Source organism: Symphodus melops (genome assembly GCF_947650265.1).
Source record: "Symphodus melops genome assembly, chromosome: 10".
NCBI lineage: Eukaryota > Metazoa > Chordata > Actinopteri > Labriformes > Labridae > Symphodus > Symphodus melops.
In genome coordinates, this window is record NC_136700.1 from 14,202,991 (window position 1) to 14,225,790 (window position 22,800).

Consider the following 22,800-nt stretch of genomic DNA (forward strand, 5'->3'; position numbering starts at 1 on the left):
ACATAGGGGCAACTTTGCAGGACAGTTTGAAAGCTGATTTTGAAAGTACTGAGAGGAAACCCTTAACATAGTGACGTTTAAGTTTAATAAAAGACTTTGTGGCTCCTCGTACATTTAGTGAAAGATTTATTTGTTCCCGAAAATTGGCATTATTACAATACAAATATGTGAGTTTTCTTTCTGTTAATAATTAAACTAATAGTTTGTTGTGTGCTTATTTCTGCGTATCTGAAGGCCAACCCTGTGGCAGGATGAGGTTCTCAGTAACCTGCAAGGCAGTGTCTACCTGCCAAGCTCAGGCAGACTGTCTCAGGCCACTAAAGAGGACAGCTCTGAGCTCGCTGCTGTCATCAAGATGGGCTGGCTGGACAAGAATCCACCTCAGGGGTAGGAAGGAAAACGTATACAAACCCCGAACACGAATCCCAAGATCGAAACACAAATCCACACCGATATCTGCGTAGTACACGACCATAGCACTTCCAACATGGTGTAAATACAGAACATACTGTAAACGTTTGGTTTAACTGGTTTGGTTTTTGGAATCTAAGACTCGCCATCATTCATTTCAAAACAAACAATAAGGATGTTTCAGAGTTGAATAACTTACTTACTGCCTTACTTTAGCATTACAATTAAAGGACAGCTTGCCAAAAGACACCCTTTTAAAAAATGTGTGTGTGTGTGTGTGTCCTTGCCCACAGGGCCCTTTATTATCAGAGACGTTGGGTAAAGCTGGATGTCGACTACCTGAGATACTTCGACAACGACAAGGTAACAACAAAGCGTAAAGTCCATCATGTCAACACATGAATTATTCTAACAGGAGACACTGAAGTCTGTTCAGTCGACTTAAAGCTCTAACCCAGCTGTTATTGCTCCAGTCACAACCAAAACTAGGATTATTACGACAACAGCTGGAAATCTCCCAGCATGATAACAGACAGCGTTAATGTCTCTGTGATGTCTGGCTCAATGCAGGAATGAGACAAGGTGTGCTAGTGTGCTTTTTTTTTTTTTTTTTTTTAGAAAGCATGAAGGGGCATGACCATTAATGAAAGATAGCAGCAGTGGGAGATGTGTGCGTGTTACTTCAACAGGTTTTTATATTCAGAAGAATTTAAGAAGCGCTAAAAATAGGGATTAAAAAAAGGTGGGGGGACCTGTGGTGACATGCTTTACACACAGTGGCGTCAGTTCTGAAGTGTGTCCCCCCCTCATTTGAGACAGGCGTTTGACAGATGTGCAGGATACTTCAGACACATTACATAATGGATTTTTTGCTCACTCAAACACTTCCTGCATACTGTGCACTCCATCTATAAAGGCTGATTTATGTTGTAGGAGGTGTATTCTAAGGGGATCATCTCTACCGCCTTCATCACTAATGTGGGCAGTGTGGGAGAGCTGAAGTTTGAGGTCGTCACTCACAACCGGACGTTTATCTTCAGGGCGGAAAGTGAAGGTCAGTCTGTTTCATGTTCTCCTCTGTGTGGCCCGACACCCATAAAAAAACAACAAACAAAAAAAACATGTGCACGCTGCTGTTTGTAATACATCATACGAATAGGTAATACAAACCTGTGACTTCTTATTTGTGTTTACACATCCTTCCAGCTGAAAGAAACGAATGGGTGACTGTACTGCAAGACTGCACCAGGGGGCGCAAGACACGCAATACCATGTGCCCTGGCTCACCTATGGCCCCAGACTTTCAAGGCAATCTGGAACTGAGGGGGTTACGCTCCAAACTTTATACTGTTGTCGCATTAGATAAAGTTTTTCTCTACAAAAATGTAGAGGTAAGTAGCCTCTCTGTGTGTGCTTGCTGAAAATGTTAGATCTAAAACAAAAACTTGAAATGAATCTTCTTTGAGCATTTTGGTGTCTTTTTTTGGAATATTGTATGTTTCGAAGAAAATAATGTTTTGGTGATATGCCATTATTTATTGTTTAGTATAAAACCAGTCAAAGTCTTCTCTTGATCTACATGTATGATAAATCATTGTTCACGTCACCCTTTACCTTCACACAGAATATTTAAGGTTTTAAAAATTGCACAATTTGATCAAACTTTTTTTTTTTTTCTTTCTGCAGGACTATCGAATAGGAGTTGGAATCACATCCATTGAGATGAATGTAGGAAATGTTAAAGAAACTGATCGTCGTACCTTTGATCTCACCACACCTTACCGCATATTCAGGTACTGCAAGCTCTCAAAATTGCAACACACACACTCACACTTTGTGAGCGTGGCATTCTATATAAATACTTTCAATGTATACTCTTGACCAGAATGTGTGCTTTTTGAACGTTTGTTCTGTAAGTAAACTGCACATTATCATTAAAGGATTAAAATGCGAAGAGAATCATTCTTTAGTGAAAGTCTGAGTCGGGCTGAGTAGCCCTCGGGAAATAAGATGTTGTTATTTTACTGAGAACTCTCACCACCCAACTATCTTCAGAGTCCTCAGCTGGACATCTTTTGTGAAAGTGAAAAGCCCTTTGTGTGAGTGTGTGTGTCTGTGTTGATGTTGTGTGTGTGGTCTTTTGGCTGACGGTGCAAAGCCTGCAGTGCAAGAGCTCAGCTTGACAGGATGGGGAAATCTGAAATGGCATGTGTATTTGTATAAGAGTTGGACTGTGAGTCAGTGTGTGTGTGTGTCTCAGTCTACGTGTGTGCTTTTGTCTGTAGTCGGTGGGAAATGTTTGCATATGGTTTAGGAAACACAGAAGTAACATGTTTGAGGGATGAGAAGAGGAAGAACTGTCTTTGAACAGTTTCCAGTCTTTGACTCAAAAAGATTTAGCACAAGAGCCGAGTAGGAGTCAGAACTCAGTGGATCATGAGCGTAGATACTTTTCTATTTCCGTCACTTGGGAGTTGATATCGACACCATGATGTCGGCATTAACACTCGGGCGTGTGTGCGTCTCTCTTCGCAGTTTCATCGCCGAGTCTGAACAGCTGCGAGAGCAATGGGTCGAAGCCATGCGGGACGCGATAGGCGAGGCCTTGTCGAATAGCGAGGTGGCAGATCAGATCTGGATGGAGCCCAGCAACAGCCTCTGTGCCGACTGTGGCGCTTCAAAGCCAGAATGGGCTGCAATCAACCTGTGTGTGGTGATCTGCAAAAGATGTGCAGGTTTGTGTGTATGAGTGTATTTTTGTGTGAATATTTCAGTGGTCTTTGCTTACATTAGTAAATATGATGTCAGAGAATATGTCAAGTTCTATTGTAAGCGTTCTTTTCTTGTATAATTTATTTGTGTTCAGAATTTGCAAAAAATGACCAACAAACATGTTCCTTGTTGTTTTGCTGCCTGTTGAAATGACAGTAATGGGGATGTATTGTCATTGCTATCTTTCACATCCTGTTATATATATATATATCCTGTGTGTGTGTGTGTGTGTGTGTGTGTGTGTGTGTGTGTGTGTGTGTGTGTGTGTGTGTGTGTGTGTGTGTGTGTGTGTGTGTGTGTGTGTGTGTGTGTGTGTGTGTGTGTGTGTGTGTGTGTGTGTGTGTGTGTGTGTGTGTGTGTGTGTGTGTGTGTGTGTGTGTGCGTGCGTGCGTGTGTTGTACAGGAGAGCACAGAGGATTGGGTCCAAGCATCTCAAAGGTTCGGAGTCTGAAGATGGACAGGAAGGTTTGGACAGAGGGGCTAATACAGGTACAGAATTATATTCTTGATGCCTTCGGTCCTTCTCTGAGAGCAGCAACCTCCACATGTGGAGAGGGCTAAAGGTTTCCTTCTATTTTGCCCCCCACAAAATTGCAATGCTAATAATAAAGCTAAAAATCGCCACACTTTACAAACTGCACAGTGCATAGTATCAAGAGACAACATAAATTCTGCACAATGTAGACCCTCTATGTATTTATTTATTTTTTCTAAATGTGGGACTAAATCCAAACTGTGCTACAGGTTTTCCTCTTGCTTGGTAACGAGAGGGTTAACAGTTTCTGGGCAGCTAACGTGCCACCAAGTGAAGCCTTGACACCTTCGAGCTGCAACGACGAGAGACGGCGCTTCATCGCCAACAAATACCGCCAGGGCAAATACAGAAAGTACCACCCTCTGTACGGAAACCAGACAGAGCTCAACAATGTAAGTTAACCTTTCTATTTTGATTGTTTTGCTTTTTTTTGTCTGTGTTATCTTTATGTCTTTAAATCCACATGCTGTATGTTGTGAATTCCTTCAGAGTTAGTCAGCACACCCTGAGGGGAAAAAAGGCAGGGAGGATTTCAAAAAGGAATTGAGATGGATATTTTCGCAAACCAATATGGCTCAACAACTTGTTTGCATTCAGACACCGCTTACTGCCAGTTGTATTATTGACAGCTACATTTACCTTTACCATGAAGCTCTTTTAAAGCATGTGTGTGTATGTCTCATTTAGGGGCACAGGCTAAGTTAAGAAGACATTTCTTGCTAGCTGACAGGCTTGACAGGCTAGACACAATACAGTGCATGTGTGCACTCTCACACACTTACTCAAACCATGACTAAGAGTCCAGGGACAAAGACGCACATACACATTCTAACAGAGCAACAACACACACCACTCTCTATGAAAATAGTTAAAAGAAGAACAATCTAGTTGAGTCCCGTAGTTCAAGCTCAGGTTGAAGAACGTACAGATTTCACCTTTGGAGTTAATTGTAAAAGGTGTCAGCATGCTCACCTCACCAACAAGCATGTTGTCTTAGCTCTGTTTTTATATGTGACAGTAAAGTGACTGGTGAGAAGTTGTTTCCTTTTGTAACTGGATTTGTGCGAGCTACATGTGTCCTTACCCGCAATGCGGGGCGTTCAAGGAACTGATTTAAACTGCCAAAGGTTCGAGAGAAACCTTAGATGTCCCCTAGATTCCAGAAGCCGTCTGAATCCCTGATTGAGTTTGACATCTATAAAGCACAAAGTCTGCCAAATAATCCAATAAATCAATAAGTGACACATGGAAGCAGAGACAGGGGGATGTTATTGCCAGTCAGACTAAGTTGCAGAAATGTCTGGAGCGCTCCATAGTTAGCAGTGTCTGCGAAACTGAAGTGCTGTCACTTAATCATGTCAGACAAATATCAGAGGCCTCTGTGTTGGAGAAATATTAACAATCAAGTCCAAGAATTCCAGTACCTATAGATATCAGCCTTCTCAGTCAGGATGTAAACCTCAGTGTGTCTGTCCTAAAAAACAACAACAACATATAGCGGTGCCTTCTCCTTTAAATGCATCAGTAAAGTTTGAAGTTGGACATCAGGGAACAGGTCGGGTATTTCCAGAGTCGGGGGTCGTTTTAGTCGTCGTGCCATTGCTGTGCGCTAAATGTCCCAGTGTTCAGACTTTGCTTGGTCACTCATTAGCTGCTTAACCCACTTACTCCGAACAATGTGGACTGCTCAGAGACATACTGAGTGCTTTAGTGAGTCACATTAAGCACCTGACTGTGAGTACTAGTTTTCCTGCCTCCAGCGTTCAGCCTTGGAACCCCTGTGCGTATGTGAGTCACTGTGTTTGGGATGTGCAGAACAACATAAGAAGTTCTCTTATTTTCACTCCTGCGCTGGTTTAAGTTTTCTTTCTTCACTCAGTCCTCCTCCATGATGTTATCTCTCTCTTCCTGTTGCTGTCTCTTCAGGTTGGGACTTTTTTTTACTTCCCCTCCTTTCAAACGGATATTCAATGATTGCTGATTTACCTGTTCCTCCTCTCTATCACTTGCTATTTTTTCAGTTTTGCATTACTACTTCCATGTGGGTGTGTCTTAACAGCACCAGACTGTGCAGTGTGTTTTGTTACCTTTATGCTCTGACAGCCTCTGAAAAGAAATGAGTTCAGGGAAAGAGAGAAAGCTTTGTCTTTGACTGTGTGAGGTAAGCACCTACTCCTTCTTATCCCCACTTCTCTGCTCTCCTTTCCTCCTTTGTTTTTCTCCCCCCTCAATGTGACATCACTACTCACAGCTTAAGCTGGAATGTGCTGAGATCCCGCCTCTCTCTCTCTCTTTCTCTCTTTCTCTCTTTCTCTCTCTCTCTCTCTCTCTCTCTCTCTCATCTCCTCCTCATTGTTTGGTCGGGACTGCCGAAGAAAGTTGATCTCTTCACTCCTGGCTCTCTTTTGTTTGTAAGTGACTAGTTTTTCCCTAAACTGTCTTTTAGAGAAAACAAAAAAAAACAAACAAACTTATTCATTTTCGTTTTAAAACTTGAGAGTGTCTCTGTGTCAATTTAGACTCAAACTGAGAGGTGACTGAAAAGGAACTGAAAAGTTACAGGTAAGGTTGTGTGTTAGTGAGGTGTAGGAGAAGGAAGTGTTTTTTTTTTTGCCTCTGTGTATTTAGCTTATTTCTGTCAAGACTGTGAGTGGTTGTGTGTTAGAATCGGGGCAGTATAAAGTAGGAATGTGTGTCAATAGACTTTGGCTCTCTGACAGTGTGTGATCTTGCACAGTTGCACAAACCTGTATCTGACTGTTTGTGGGGCATAGTTTTGTCATGAGTCTGTTGAGCTCATGTCGCTGTATGCTACAGAGCACGTTAGATGTTTTTTCAGTGGAGGGGGCTGAGATAGTTTGACATGCATATATATGTGTGTGTAGGCATGGGAGCAGTCTTTGCATTTTTTGTACTACTATCTCAGTCTGTGCGTGCCTGATTGTGTGTGTCCATGTGTGTTCTCTGTGTAGTCAGAGCAGATGATAGGCTCACCTCCCTCAATGGACATCATTGTTTTCTGGCTCTCTCTCCTCTCCTGCTTTGTTCCTCCTCTCTCTGCCTTTTGCTCCTCTATCTTCTCTTAAATCCGCAAGTAGGATTTTGTATACGATGACAACCATATAACAGGAAAGAAAAAAAGTTACAGGAGTTTTTCCACACAGACTGAAGTGTCTGTCTTCAGTTAAACCCGTATTACTGTCACAGTAATAAGGGTTTGACATGTCATGTCACATTAGATGTGCTTTAAGCATTAGCCTGTGTCATTAGTTTGTGTCTGTGTGGACTGAATTTATCATGCTTTTTGACTTATTTTTAGCACACTGACGTCGTAAAGAGGTCGTAATAAAACTCTTTATGGGTTTGTTTTGTGCTTTAAGAGTTTGGGAAATTGGTTTTCCACATGAGAACAGCTTCACGTCTCCTTTTTCTTTTAGTCCTTTTCCTGCTGTCCCTTGTCCTTTTGTCTCAGCTTTCATCCTCTCACTTCCTCCACTTTTTTGAGGTTGTGTTTACTTATTTACTTCTTAAGGTTTTCTTTTCTTGCCTACTGTATCTCTCTGCCTCTTGTGTCTTTGTCATTTTCATCCCTCCCTTCTTCTTCTGTCTGGATTTTGACCTCTCTCTCTCTCTCTCTCTCTCTCTCTCTCTCTCTCTCTCTCTCTCTCTCTCTCTCTCTCTCTCTCTCTCTCTCTCTCTCTCTCTCTCTCTCTCTCTCTCTCTCCTGGTGAGGTAATGATGGAACAAATGTGGATATCCACTTTTCTCATCTGGATTTAATATACACAAGATATAAATGTGGGTGTGTCCTTGATTAGAAGGTATGTGTGTGTGTGTGTGTGTGCGCGCACACATAGGAGGTCTGAGTACAACGTTTTGTTCTAAGCCAAGTACAATCAGTGTCTGATTAATGTGCCTCACTGAAATGCTTTCATCTTCCTTTCACAATATTGTTCTTTCGTCTGCGCCGCTCATCAGTTTTTTTTTCTCCACTTCTGTCCAGTATAAGAGCCCAGGCCAGATGGAGAGCTAGGATTTTTAGACACACCCAGATAAAATCTCTCTCTGTCTCTCCTTCTCCTTCTCTGGGGAAAAGTGGGAAGGATTCTTGAATTCCCCTCGCCTCCCTTCTCTCAAGCTTGTGTGTGTGAGTGTGTGTGTGTGTGTGTGTGTGTGTTATTACATTACTCGGTTTCATAGGCAGCAGATGTTCGAGGATGTGAGGTCTTCAAACAATCAAAACCATTTCCTCATTCTACTTTCTCCCGATTGGACCATTCTCAGGGTCAGAAGACGCCTGGTTGGCTATCGATGCATTACAGGACACTGATCTATATCATCTCTTTTAAATGTCTACGTCCACATGAGGCAGTGCTGATTTTATTTATTTTGATGGTCACAGAGTTATAAGGCGAAGAAATGTGTCGTCAGAACACACTGATCTGTGTTTTTGTTTCTGACCAGATTTCTGTACATCAGCATTTAATTTAGACGTGTCTGTTAGCCTGCAGGCAATGATCTGAAGTATTATTATGATTATTATTATTACCAGCTTTATTTGTAAAGGGACCACGTACAATATTAAATGTAAATGTTGCCATTTGCTGTATTGCACCAGAGTTAGCTCAGAGCTAGTTTACATCTGCAGTCCCACGACGGCAGACTTGGTTTTATTTGTGTGGTGCGAGTCTACAGTATATGGTTTTCCCAAATTCCAGGCTACATTTAAAATGTTTTCGACTTCAACGTATCATTTAAAAACCCTCGAAAAGTTTCTCTTCAGGAGGATGCAGGAGAAAGTGAATTAAGTGACAGAAATGAAATAGGAAGATTTAACAGAACGCCTGAGACATGAAGCTAATATTTTTCAATTCGAAGATAAAGGGAGAGAAGTGAAGGTAAGAAACATGCTGAGATCAGCACTCTGTCGAGCACATGGTTTCCTATTAATCCAGTTTTCCTTGATAGTGTGATTACTTACTGGCACTTGTGTACTTTTGAACTCTCTCACCTCCCTGTTTCCACTCTTGTTGGTTTTGTTTCACTTGTTTAAACTTCAATCTACTCCAAGTTTTAAAGAGGCTATCTTTAACTTTTCCCTTCGAATCTGCTTCTAATGGTCAGCTGTATAGAAATGCACATTAATGATCAACACAAACACACAGATGACTTTTTATATGTGACTTACTTTAAGCTGTGTTAGTTATAGCAGTACTGTTAGGTAGGTGCTTTTATAGACGTAAAAATATACGGAATTATATATATATATATATATATATATATATATATATATATATATATAAATGTATATTTATATCCATAACAAACAAAAACAAATGTTAATTTGTAACAAATGTTATCTCAAGACATTTAACATGTTGTATTCTCTACAAAGAGCCAACATTAATCCATCGTGAAGGTTAGCACAAAGCAACAGTTAGCAAAGTTACAGTGACGAGGAAAAACTGGAGATGATCATGATGAACAGCCATCCACAGAAACGGTGCTGGGCTCGGACAGTAGAATAGAGAGAGATGCAGAAATAAGGATCAAAACAAACAGAGCAGCAGCTACAACAACAACATTGATTATATTTATAGCTACAAGTTCAGTTAGAGTATGTGTAGTAAAAGAAGTAACAACTAATCCCATCTCCCCCATCCCATTTCAAGCCCAGCACAGTTTAGCAGATGGCTGTTCCGTCATGAGCCCGGGTCTGCTGAAGATTTCTGCCTGATAAAGGGAAGTTTTTTTTCTTGCCACACTATGATGGACTAAGTTGGGCTCTTGTAATATAGCCATAAGTAAGCTCCTTTACCTGCTTTTTGTAAAGTGTCTCGAGATAACACCTGTTATGAATTGACACTATACAAATAAAGTGTGTTTGTGTGTGTGTGTGTGTGTGTGAGAGAAGTTGTGAGTTGAGTTCCACAGCTGTAAAAACACTGCATCCTCCTTTTCTCCATAAAAACGCTTTTATAACTCACTCATAACTACCATAACTGATTGATTGAACTAAGTACATTTATTAAAGAGGCTGACGTTGATTGCACCTGTCGATAATATTTGAACTGTGAACATAACAAGCAACAGTCCAGAGTTCCCTGGAGGCAGGATAATTCCCGTCTGGCCTGGGAAAAGTCCACCAGGAGGAGCTGCAAAACATTGCTAGGGAGAGGGAAGTCTTACTTCACCTCGTACCACCGTGACCCGACCTCAGAGAAGAGGAAGGAAATGGATGGATGAAAACTGTATAAATATACATGCATATATATTTATACACACACACACACACACACACACACACACACACACACACACGTATGTATCTATGTGTATTTATACTGTTTTCATATATACATATAGGAGCTACTAAACTACCCAGAATTCCTCTCTGAATGTAAATAACATAACCAAGCTCGGCAGTGTTTACCATTTCTGTGGTGAAACTCATGTGACCCATGTAATAGGATTACTGGACTGTCGACGATTCACTACATTCGGCTGTGCATACATTTTACATTCAAATGTCATCAACTTTCTGTGAGACAGACACATGAAGTTTTCCACTGTGTCGTGTGTGTGTTTGTGTGTGTGTTTGTGTGTGTGTGGAGGGGTCTCTTGTGTAATTTTAATCTTAGTAAATTGGTCTGTTTGTGTCTGTGTGTGTGTGCAGAGGCTCAACGTTGCTTAAATAGAGGAGGGGTTCTGTCTGTATGTGTGACAGAGTGCTGTGGAATTTCTCAGTCCGATCCTGTGTGTGTGTGTGTGTGTGTGTGTGTGTGTGTGTGTGTGTGTGTGTGTGTGTGTGTGTGTGTGTGTGTGTGTGTGTGTGTGTGTGTGTGTGTGTGTGTGTGTGTGTGTGTGTGTGTGTGTGTGTGTGTGTGTGTGTGTGTGTGTGTGTGTGTGTGTGTGTGTGTGTGTGTGTGTGTAGTTGTGAGTTGAGTTCCACAGCTATAAAAACACTGCATCCTCCTTTTCTCCAATCAAAACGCTTTTATAACTCACTCATAACTACCATAACTCCTTCCTCTTTCTTTAGAGGTGGATTCATTATTTGTGGTTGCATTTATACTTCATAGCTTACAGTGAGGCTACAGTCTGATGACAGCACGGTGTTATCATCCTGCTTGTTGTGATATAATTCTTGGAAAAGTCTGTCACATACTTTTTAAGACATTTACTCACTTCACAGTCAGCACAAGCCGATATGCACGTCATGCTCGTATCAAACATGACGACATACTGCTGTACTGTTGAGCACATGGAAAGCCATCAGCTCTGTCTCCAAGAGCACAAAGACATTTTGGACAGGAAACCTTTTGATTTTCTATACTTTCAGTATAATGAGTAATAGAAGTACAGGTAACAAACGTGCAGTTTGAAGTGTTCCCCTCACCATTGAGGGGTTTTATCCAGAAAAAGCACAGTGACAGGATGAATATTATTCAGGTGACAAATTAGGAGAGACGGTTCAGTACCAACACAATGTAACTACACCAGGAGAAATAATAATTTCTGTTTAACCCTTTATAGGGCAAGTGACTATTTTTGGTAATTTCCACAAACATTACATATGGCCAGCCTTCTGCACCTCAGTAAGGTCGAGAAGCATGTGATCCTCACTCAGCCAATCAGAAGAGATCACCCTACATCACTGATCCCGCTATTGTGGCATTTGAACCAAATACAGCAACTTTGTCAACATTTATTACACTTTCTATTTAAAAAAAACAAAACAGAAATAAAGTTCTGTTATGTCCCTGGATAACACTATGAGGTTGACTTTTTGAATTTCAAAGTATTTCACCTTATATCGTACATGTTATCTGTCTCCAGCTCTTTTGCCGGGGGCCTCTGGCTCATCTCTTATTGTATGTGGGCCTGTTATTTGTAATGTGACAAAGTTGTCAATTTAGCCTGTAAAACGGTTTGTGTGCTTTTCTGTGTGCCGTCTTTTGGACTGTCCTGTGCAGTGTATTACAATAGTCGAATTGTTAAATATTTTCTGTAAGTGCCCGCCTCAGGACTACAGATTAAGTTAAACTGTTGTTCTGATTACAGCATATGTACACACACACACGTTTTGCCGATATCTTGATGAATGTGCACTGTCCTTGTTAAGTAAATTCAATAAATTAGATTAAGTCTGTATTTGGTTCTCATGGTTGGGCTGTTTAAATGATTCTACTTCTATGAAGTAAATCAGAGATTGTACAGTCCGGTGATGTCGGTGGCAAGTGTGTTCACCTTTCACTAACTGATTGTAAGGGTTTTCAGTTTTCCTCTTTTTTCAGCAGATCTGTGTCATGCTGCTTCTTGCACACAAAAGTTCAACAGGAACTTTTCAGAGGAAAATATCTTGGAAATGTCCTCATTTTCCCTTCAAAGACACAAAGAGACAACCCTCGTAGTCAATCTAACACCTCAAGACAACCCAGAAACATGACAAGAATATATTAAAAATGTTCCAGCAGGGATCCAGCAGCAATAAACAAACATAGCGAACATCTCTCAAAGCAGTTACTTGAGTCTTAGTGCAGTGTCCCTTTCCCCCAGTGAACCTCTGGGTTGAACCAAAAAGGATTGGGACTTGGATACTAATCACCCTAAAATGACTGTGTGGGTTGCTTTGTTATTAAAAGTGCATGGAGTGGACTTAAAGGGGACTCAACTAGCTAGAACAAAACTTGAAATGCTTGGGAGAACCCTGTTTGTAGTTTGTTCATCATAATAACCTCCATAGATCCTGCTGATTCCAAAAATAATTGCTTTAGCTTTTTTTTTTTTTTTTCATATTGACCTTACTGTATATTAGGTTATTTTTTATATATTGACCTTACTGTATATTAGGTTTTTTTTTCAACAATAACAGTGCACACATGACTTTATTTCCACCAGATGAGGGCACAGCAGTGTTGGCAAGTCTTAGCTTCAGGATGCACGTTACACTGTTGCACTGCGAGTTCTGGATCATGTTTTCAGAGCCTGAGTACACAGACAACCCCGAGTTTGAACTCAGCTATTTCCTCTGTAGCAAAGCTGACAGAGGATCACATGCCATGGTTAAAGCCCAGTCAGCTGAAGGACCAAAGTACAAAAGTGATGACTTTATTATCCGTTTAGTATTATTCCCACTACTTTTTTTTATTATATATTCCCTCTTCTCTTCTGTGTCGTTGGCGCCCTATTACTCCTGGACACTCACTCTCTTCTGTCCACATCATTTCAATATATTCCACCCCTGACACCAGGGCTGCAATGAATACAACTATTAGATGAATTGCTCACCGTGCATCTTGTGTCTGTCTTCTTCTACTTTGCACATGAGGATTTACTTACCATTTGACGTTCTGTTTATCTCTCCAGGCTCTCTGTATAAACGTGCAGTGCAGCGATGTTCTCGAGACGTTGAGCCTGATTTTCTGTGGCGCAGATGTTAATTGTTCTACTGGTATGGCAAGTTGGCCTTCCCCTCTGTCCCTGGCCAACGCACACTCGCAGCCTTTGCAGGCTGAGCTAATTAGCCACAATCTCAACACAGGTACAGTATAACTCTGGCTATTGTGGCAGATTGTTATCTGGGTTTGAAACTGAAAAAAGATATTCTAAAGTGTGTCTTGGATATAAAGCTGTTGTCTCGGTGACATTTGCTTTCCCAACAATAATGATATATCTAAATGTTACATAACCAAACTCACATTCCTGCCGTGCTAAGGAGGTTTTTGGTATTCACAACTTTCCCATTTAACTTTTTTGACTGCCAACACATGACAGCTCTTATGGTATGTTTTGCACTAGAAGATAATTTGACTTTGTCTATTCCATTTTTTTCCCCTGCAGAGCTGCCGCGGTCAGAGGTGGGCGGGGACATGGAGGCGCTTCATTATTCGCCACAACCATGCGTGTCTCACAATGGCTTCCTATTCAAGACTGCTTCCATGGCTAGGGCAACCACAGAGCGCAAGACCAGAGAAGGTATTTACAGACGTCTAACATAGTCTCCGATTCTTTTCACAACACAGCGATAATTAGCTCAAACGATGAAGAGACTGATTGAGAATAGATGGAAATGGTATTCTTTTGATTGCTTTCATCTTTACTTGTGCTGTTTGTGTAGAGTTCAGCCGTCGCTGGTGCACGCTGAATGATGGCACCTTCAGCTACTATGAGAGTGACAAGAACTCGAACCCGAATGGATCCCTGAAGGCCTCAGAGATAGTCTGCTTGACTGTTGATGCCCATGACAAACACGGGTACACACACACACACACACACACACACACACACACACACACACACACACACACACACACACACACACACACACACACACACACACAAAGACAAACATGCGAACATGTTTATTTTCCTTTTGTATACTGGCCCAATTTGCATCCCTGCATTGACTGTTTAATGACTGTACTCACACCTCTCTCACTACCTCAAACACCTCTGTACATGCACATGTAACTAGTTTCTAGAAGGTCAGCACTTTTGTTTCTAAGGCTCTTTAACTTAAACTTCTATAAGTTTAAGTCTAATGCTAATGCTAACTGCACAGGTTTAACCTGTAATTATGTTTACTCTTAGTCACATAGGGGCTGCTAAATCTTGTTTGGGGGATTATTGTATACAGAGGGGAGGGGGGACAGCGGGTGTGTATTGTAACTAATGTCTTGTGTCCTGCCTGTCTGTATATTGCTACTGGATGCCTTGAATTTCCCTTGGGATCAATAAAGTATCTATCTATCGATCTATCGATCTATCTATCGATCTATCTATCTATCTATCTATCGATCGGCCGTCTTGAAATACTATTCTACACACGGTAATAAAATGTTCAGCTAAAACTGAATTGGTGTGTTATCCAGAATTTTCTGTGATTAGAAATATATTTGACATGTCCTCACCTCACTTCCTCTTCCTGACCATCAGGTATGAACACACGTTTGAACTCTACTCAGAGTCAGAGCGTCTCTATCTGTTTGGCACAGATGACCCAGACAGCCACAAGGAATGGGTCAAGTCTATCGCGAAGGTAACCACCAAACACTTCATAGATATACAAAGACTCAGAGGAGCCTTTATTTAGATAGAGAAGATTTGACGCCCTCATAGTTTTTGGGAGGAATGAAATTGGAGCGCACCGCTAAGTGGAAGGTTTGGAGTTCTACATCGCTGATTCGGGAAGTGCTGCTTCGCGGTCAGGACCGGCTGGCTACTGCTGACTTGTTTCCTGTGTTGCATATTTTCCTTCAGAGTAGCACCCTTTAACAGCTGAGATAACTGTAAGCTGCATTATGGTTTATTTGATCCCCTGCTCACAACAGTTGAAAGCCAGTGTTGGCTTTATTCTAGAGCAGATGCATCAGCCAAGGTGTTCTTCTTTCTGTAGTTATCTGTAAATCCTTTAAATGTGTCAGTTAGGCTGAGGATCATAAAGCACCTGAACTTAAACAGACATTTCTGAATTGGCTGATTTAAGACAAGTTTATTTATTGTGACACTAAACGAAAGGAGAATTTTGTTGCATGGTTACTGAAACACCACTCTGTAACCAGCAATCCCATCAGCATTGCACTATTGTGAAGGAGCTTTAACCATTATTCAAACAACTTAATTCATATTATTTTGAGCCAAGTGTTTCAGTAATAGGCCGACTAAAGTGGTTAAATCGTCATCAAAAGAACTGCAAAATAATAATAATGAATGAATTACAAATGAATACGGTGCTTTGTGTTCATTCGCAGAGCCTCATCCCAGCCTCTGCAGAGCCTTTATTGAGGTTGGGCTTTGAGCGGATCGGACGTCTGAAGTGTAAAGACGGTTTGAACCTACAAACATCCAAGGTCGGCTGGTTCGCTCTGGTGGGCTCCACGCTCCACGCTTATCTGGCGGACAGCCACGGAGAGGAGATCCACCTCCGCAAGCTGAATGAACTCTGTGAGTGTGGCGTTTGAAAACCACAAAAATACACGCTCACACTTTGAATGAATACACACTGCCCTCAGTACACGCATGAAGTCAGACTGAAAGTCATTTGGAAGTAAACAAAGACACACATGGGAGTAAAATGAAGCAGTTACAAGCTCAGGTTAGAAACACATGCTAACTCTGCTTTTGTGTTGTACAGCTATTCAACAAGACAATGAGGTGCTGGTGCTGGTGGAGAAAGGCAGGTGAGAGAAGAGTTTACTAGTTATTCATGGAGAAAAAAAATAATCTGTGTTCAGATCTATGCAACTCAGCCAAATCTTTAATAGATGATTTGTTGTCTTATCTTCAAGTTTTCCCACAATTACATGTTTTTATTTTTTGCCGTCTTCTCTTCGGCTGTTGAATGTTTTTGTCACTTGTTAACCCTTCTCGTCTCGTCTCTTTTCTTTTTTAAGAACCCTGTACATCGAGGGAGAGAGGAAGTTGGACTTTGGCGGCTGGTGCAGTGCCATCCAGGCGGCAGCGGGTAGCGGAGGAGACACTCTGAGCCAGCAGCAGCTGACAGAGACAGACATCCCTGTCATAGTACACAGCTGCATCGGCTACATCACGCAGTGCGGTGAGACACGGAGACAAAGATGCTGGAACAAATGTTTTTTTAAAGATAGAGTTTCCCTTCATGTCACACAGTGTGTATACAAAGAAATACACACACAGTCCTCAAACCCTTCTCCTTATCTCTGCCACACATGTACACATGCATTTACATCACAGACGTTGATGTACACAGGCTGCTGAGCTGTAAGCAGTTTTGTATCTTTCTTGGCGTGACTGTGTTTGCTGATCTGGCGCTGTCTATTTTTCTGTGTGTGTCCTTGTGTGACTTTAAACTGCAGGATATCTGGCTCAGCATGAGAACAGCAGACAGCAAGAAAACAAAACTACTCTGTTCCACCTCTGTTTCTCCCTTTGCTCCTTCCTTTTCTCTCCCTCTTCTGTCCCTTGTTACTCATTCTTTGTCTTCCTCCCACCTCTAACAGCTGACCTGTCTTCTTTGACTCTGACTATTCGTCTATTTCTATTGGATCCTTTCCTCCTCTAACTCCTGCATTTCTACTGTTATCTGTATGCACGTGTGTTTCCATGTATGTGTGTGTAAGGCTGTCATTATGCTGATGTTCTCTATATTCTTGTCAGGAACATAAAACCTTCTGGTCAGTTTTCCTGGATGTCAGGGCAGAACTCTTTGGCTTCTCGTCATAGTGCTCATTTGTGATGACGCATTGTCTGATGTAATTGTCCTTTGTGTTGTAATACAGTGCAGGATATTTTAAACCGTATGACAAATTATTGAAACACACTGGACCTCTGATGACGGAGCCGTAAAAGGAAATGCAGCTCATTGAGCTTTGGTATCTGTTTCCCTACAAGTGACACACGTTTTGTAATGGGCAGAAGCCCTCTAGTGGACATAATGTGTACTTTGTCATTTAAACACTTATTCACTGTCAGGACATTTTCATATATTTTCTATTTTTGTCTTTAAACAATCCATTATTAAAGACACTGAAGAATGTAAAATACAATATGTTTATGCTGTCCCTATATCCTTTCTCTTGTGTTTCATTAATGTTCCTTTTTGAGGTCCATCTTCTTAATGTGCATTTTCCAAGTCGTTGAGTTTCTTGTGTTGTGTATTTGTTTTCTTTAAAGGCCTGACATCTGAGGGGATCTATCGTAAGAGCGGAGTGAACTCCCGCGTGGCAGCGCTGCTGGAGAAATTCCGTCAGGACGCTCGCAGTGTTCGCCTGAGGGAAGGAGAGCACCAGGTAGACGACGTGTCCAACACACTCAAACGCTTCTTCAGAGAGTTAGAGGAGGGACTGTTCACGTCAAAGGATTCTTCCACCTGGCTCAATACTGCTGGTAAGACTTACCACACTGAGGTTGTTCTCTTAAGTGCAGTCAAGTGCTGTGATTTAAGAACAGGTCAGTTCACCCGCGGCATAAAACACAGTTTTCCACTTACACCTCGTGGTACCATGCCTGTTATATTTATTTTACGAGGTTCGAAGATGCTGTATGTGTCGGTAAGACTCCTATATCTGTCACAGTCTCCCTTTTATTTCCTCCCGCTTTCATTTTGTACTTCCCTCCTCTTTCACTCACATTTTATGACACTCCTTTTGATCCTGCCGTCCCCTCCATTTTCACTGTTCTCCTTCCCGCTCTTTATCTGTGACTCCAGCCCTCCAAGACGAAAGTATGAAAATTTCCCAGTACCAGCTGCTGTTTAAGAGACTGCCACGGGTCAACAAAGCTACTCTCCAAGCTCTTATTAACCACCTTTATTGGTGAGAAACGCACACACACACGCGGAACCCTCATGAATACACATCTTCTTGTACGTGTCTGTGTGTCTGTTGTATGCTCATGTTTTTGTCCCACGTGTGTTTCAGCGTGCAGCGTTTTTCAGAGCTCAATCAGATGAACCTCCATAACCTGGCCATAGTATTCGGTCCCACACTGTTCCAAACTGACGGAAAGGACTACACTGCTGGTCGCGCCATAGAGGACCTCATCCAGTTCTACACACTCATCTTTGAGGTCAGACTCACTACTAACCTTATCAGACATGGGGCTTAATGGGAGGGCAACATTTTTCCAAGACAAGTTAAAAATGTAGAGTGAAATATGCTCCGGGCAATGTCCTGAATCTCTGGAGTAGATAAAAAAAAGACACCTTTTAAAGGAAATGCCCTAAAAGCACAACACACCACAGCACAGAACGTTTCGATCACTTTGTCTTAAATGATGACATGGACGAGAAAAGGAGCAAATTGAGCCTTTGTGGCTAATTTCCAAGAGGCATTTGTTTACTTCAGCGTTCAGGGATACTGTGTGGTTCTTAAAGCCATCAGTTTGTAATAAAAATATATTTCAAAAATATTAGAAGGTACTAAATGCCCACTGTTTTCCTCTCCTGAGTAAATGTGACTTTTATATAAAGAAACCACCCTGCTACAGTAAGCACATTACATTTTTTATGATATGATTATGAATAGCTCACATAACATCAATAATGAATCTCTCGTTTCATTCATCAAAAATGAGCAGATAATGAGTGGAGGTTTCTGATCGAGCTCTCAAGAGTGCCATGATGTGTAATTAAAGTATTATGCTACTTGATAATAGATTCATTGTTTGCAGGTGGATGAGCAGCAGCTAAAGAAGCAGCTCGAGGAGATTACTGTTATCATCCAAGTTCGAGAGAAACTCAACATGAAGTTTCCTGTGAGTCCTACACAGTCATGTAAATCAAGTAACGATCTTGTTTATTGAAGACGGTTTGGATAATCTGTTGCTTTGATTATGATCTGTGTTGTTTTTGTTCAGTGTTTTGACTTCTGTCAGAGTGTGACATGATAATCTTTTAGAAATCGTCATTCTATAAAGATAAACAAAAATGACAATCACTACTTCATTCTTTTTGTTTATTTGCCACGGACGCTTCAGAGCACTGAACCTGGAGGTCACTTCATCTGCACGGTTTATCTGGAGGAGAAGAAGGACACAGCAGAGCAACATGTCAAGGTGATGTACTGAGACAGTTACACTCTCCTTTTTACAATTTTGGCACCCGGTTGACCTTAAAATTAGTGCTGCAGGGTAACACTACTGTCAACCCTTTTGCTGAGTAGCCGTGCGACTTCCTCCTTCAGATCCCTGGTTCTATGACAGCTGCAGAGCTGACCTGTGAGGTTCTGGACCGGCGCAACATCCCGGTAAAAGACAAAGAGTACTGGAGCTGCTGGGAGGTCAGCGACAAGGAGGAAATGGGTAGGGCGCATAAAAATACAGGAAGAAGCTTTTTAATTATTTGTCCATAGACATATCTTAATTGACCTCTTAAATTCTTCCGCTCTCTTCCTCTCTAAATCAACAATTATTATTTCTTCATTCAGACAGCAACATGATGAATAATGCAAAATTAACATTTAAATGGGATATATTGTGGAAAATCTACATGTCGTGTATTTTAACATGTTTGGGGAAACACGAGGTACATGTGCTCTCCTTGTGACATCACAGTGGGGTTCTGGGAAAGAAATCCCCTTCCCTGGTATCTCCACCCATAGACTCCACCCCCAGCTGATAGAGCAAACCTTTGCACAGGTCTGCCATTTTTAATTTTTATTCTTGCTAGCGAAGGAGTGATGTCTAATGGGAAAAACTTAGGGGGTGCTCACTGCATTTAAAGAGACACACACTAAAACAAAGTGTTCTGAGAGAGCTGGTTTATACAGGGTCACAAACCTCCTCTGGTTCTTGATTCATGCTATATTTTGACCACAGCACAGATGTTCCATCTAGACCACAGGAGACTGTTTGTAAAGGTGGAGAAGGGGGATAACATGTCCTCTTTAAAGAAGAACAATAAACAACTCAACAAATGTAAAGACCTCAAATCTTGTATATAGCTCTCAGCTCAACCTGCAATCTGACCTACCTGAAGCCAAAACACAAACTCCAGAGACCAAGAGATCACTGTCAGCAATGTGACGGTGTGTCGTGGTTTGTTTTGAGCCACGGTATGTGGGCCATCTGGTTCCTACCCAGACAACCTGCGGGTGGCTTATCAAATGCCAGAAACGCTCAACTCATCTGGCAAATTTCCTGTCACTGGACTGAAAACCCAACCTGCTGGTTAGAGAAAGTCACTGTGGAATGATATCAGGAAAATAAAGAATACAGAAAGAGGATGAGTCATGGGATGAGCCGCAGGGAATTCTGTCAGTCACCTTTCAAGACAAACAATATCAGCAGCTATTTTTAAGCTTGGTATGTAGGTGTGAAAGCAAGACATAAACACATTGTCAACTAAATTCAAAATTCTTGAAAATAGAAACTCTAGAACTTTTTTAAAGCTTTCAAAACATTGTGCACCAGGAGCGACGGTGTGTTCGGTTTGCACACCGCATGTACAAAAGGCTTTAGTCCTCAAGCCCACGTCTCAGACCTGTGCGCCACATGTTAACCCCACTCTCTCAATCTGTGATTTCTGGCTCGATCCACTGTCCTACATTACAAGCCATAAATTAAATCTTTCAAAAAAGAATGACCGCCTCTCACATTGTTTTATACACCCGTCTGTATTTTGCTGTGCTTTTTTCAGAGCGGCCGCTGCACTACCAGGAGCGAGTCTTACCCATCCTTCACTCCTTTGGAACAGACTCCAATCTGCTCATCAAGAAGCATTTTGCAATGGACATGATGATCCTCTACTTAGGTGAACAAACAGACTAATGATGACAATGATTCTCTTTTGTTATTCTCAGTTCATATTGTTACTAATCTCTCAATCTGCTCTTCAGCCAGTAAAGTGGATGCTTCCAAACACGGCATTATGAAATTCAGAGAAGAGCGAAGCATCTTGGGATTGGGACTCTCCTCTGGAAGTTTTCATGACCGATATTTCATCCTCAATTCTAACTCTCTGAGAATGTACAAAGAAATCCGAGTAAGATTTCGAGTTCATCTTTATCAAGTCGTCACTGTGTGTTCGCTGTCCGGCTGAATGACTTTTTTCTGTCTCTTCGTCTCTCAGAGTAATCGTTCAGAGCGTGAATGGCCCGTTAAAAACCTAAAGGTCTACCTAGGAGTGAAGAAGAAACTCAGGCCTCCCACATGGTGAGCACCAGAAGCACTGATGTCACTTCCTATCATCCTCAACACCACTACAGAGCAGCTAGAAAAGTGTGACCGGTGATGCTATTCCAGTAACAACAAAGAAAAATTGAAACCCACTGGGAAAATATCGACTATTGTCAATCACTCATGAAAAAAAGTCAGAACATACCACATACCTGTCGTGTATAAAGAGCACACGTCACATGTGACATGAGGACGATACAGTCACACAAAGAGTTATCGAGTCGGATGCTTTTAAATATGTGTTCAGACGGTGAAGTGTACGCCACTTCAGTAACTTCAGTATACACAAACCTATGCACCCCTCCTCTGTTTGAATAAAGCAGGAGGGCAAATACAAGATGGATCGTTTAAATGTAGATGAAAAAATCTTTTGAATGCATTAGTCGTTATGTGAATGAATGTACAAAATAAGAAAACCACTGACACGTTATAAACAACCACATTGGTTCAAATAAATAAAAATAAATAAATAAGAGTCTTTAAAAACAGTTACAATATAACAGTTACAATTGTTGTCAGTTAATATACTTCTGATGTTCTTTCTCCTCTTTGTTTATATAAAGCTAATATTTCCTCAGACATGACTCCTCTGAAATGGTTAATTTGGTCTTGTGAAAAGAGTGACCACTAGGGGGCAGACTGAGCTCATGAATCACAAGCACTGGAGCTTTTATGATTGTTGTTGATTGTTATTGTTATTCCATGTTTCTGTCTGTCTTCTAGTTGGGGGCTGACAGTGGTGTATGAGAGTAAGAAACAAGAGAAGCCCGAGAAACAGCAGTGGTGAGTATGTGTCCACAGTTACATCTGCAGCTTGTAGACCTAACTATACAAATCATAACTGTCAGGCAGGACGTCGGAGCTCAGCAGAGTCCAACTCAAGTTAGATGGATTAATGGATGGATACGTTATTGATCCTGAGGGAAATTTAAGGCATGAACGCTGCAGGAATGAAAATGTACTGTATGTGCAATTTAAAGTTAAACAAGTATAGATGGTTTATTCCAAACAATTCTCTCCACTGTGCTACATCCCAGCCCAAGACAGATTTGGTGCATGGTCTGAACAGTTAGCCATCCTAATGCTCTTTAACTATCTCCACGCCCAAGTGAGTGTGAAGTAGAGAAGAGGAAGACTGTCATTTTCTTATTCACGTTCAGTCATTCATAGATAGATAGATAGATAGATAGATAGATAGATAGATAGATAGATAGATAGATAGATAGATAGATACTTTACTGATCCCGAGGGAAATTCAGGTGCTACTGGATATGCGGCCACTCACGTCGGCGCACAGGTGAGAACTACGAGAACTAGTTCTCTTCCTGCAGTTAAAGCCACATGCTTTGTTCCTTTCTCACCTCTCTGCACTTCTGCACCGCGTTCAGTCGTAACTGATTCAGTCCTCCTGTCACGTTCTTGGTTTA

The 22,800-nt window shown here is 41.4% G+C and overlaps 1 protein-coding gene across 1 annotated transcript in view; it reads left to right on the forward strand.

The window, feature by feature from the left end:
- The window catches only part of arap1 (ArfGAP with RhoGAP domain, ankyrin repeat and PH domain 1), a 44,845-nt gene that overhangs the window by 16,578 nt on the left and 5,467 nt on the right, over positions 1-22,800 (forward strand). The window contains exons 6-30 of the mRNA XM_079353321.1: positions 235-387; positions 705-774; positions 1,345-1,465; positions 1,618-1,802; positions 2,098-2,204; positions 2,947-3,146; positions 3,587-3,672; positions 3,928-4,110; positions 13,088-13,262; positions 13,562-13,696; positions 13,839-13,974; positions 14,657-14,759; positions 15,472-15,664; positions 15,855-15,900; positions 16,114-16,277; positions 17,372-17,584; positions 17,907-18,012; positions 18,118-18,265; positions 18,869-18,952; positions 19,175-19,252; positions 19,381-19,498; positions 20,835-20,948; positions 21,034-21,179; positions 21,267-21,349; positions 22,097-22,156. Of these exons, the coding sequence (XP_079209447.1) occupies positions 235-387; positions 705-774; positions 1,345-1,465; positions 1,618-1,802; positions 2,098-2,204; positions 2,947-3,146; positions 3,587-3,672; positions 3,928-4,110; positions 13,088-13,262; positions 13,562-13,696; positions 13,839-13,974; positions 14,657-14,759; positions 15,472-15,664; positions 15,855-15,900; positions 16,114-16,277; positions 17,372-17,584; positions 17,907-18,012; positions 18,118-18,265; positions 18,869-18,952; positions 19,175-19,252; positions 19,381-19,498; positions 20,835-20,948; positions 21,034-21,179; positions 21,267-21,349; positions 22,097-22,156 (3,207 nt within the window). The remainder of the gene's footprint in view (positions 1-234; positions 388-704; positions 775-1,344; positions 1,466-1,617; positions 1,803-2,097; positions 2,205-2,946; positions 3,147-3,586; positions 3,673-3,927; positions 4,111-13,087; positions 13,263-13,561; positions 13,697-13,838; positions 13,975-14,656; positions 14,760-15,471; positions 15,665-15,854; positions 15,901-16,113; positions 16,278-17,371; positions 17,585-17,906; positions 18,013-18,117; positions 18,266-18,868; positions 18,953-19,174; positions 19,253-19,380; positions 19,499-20,834; positions 20,949-21,033; positions 21,180-21,266; positions 21,350-22,096; positions 22,157-22,800) is intronic.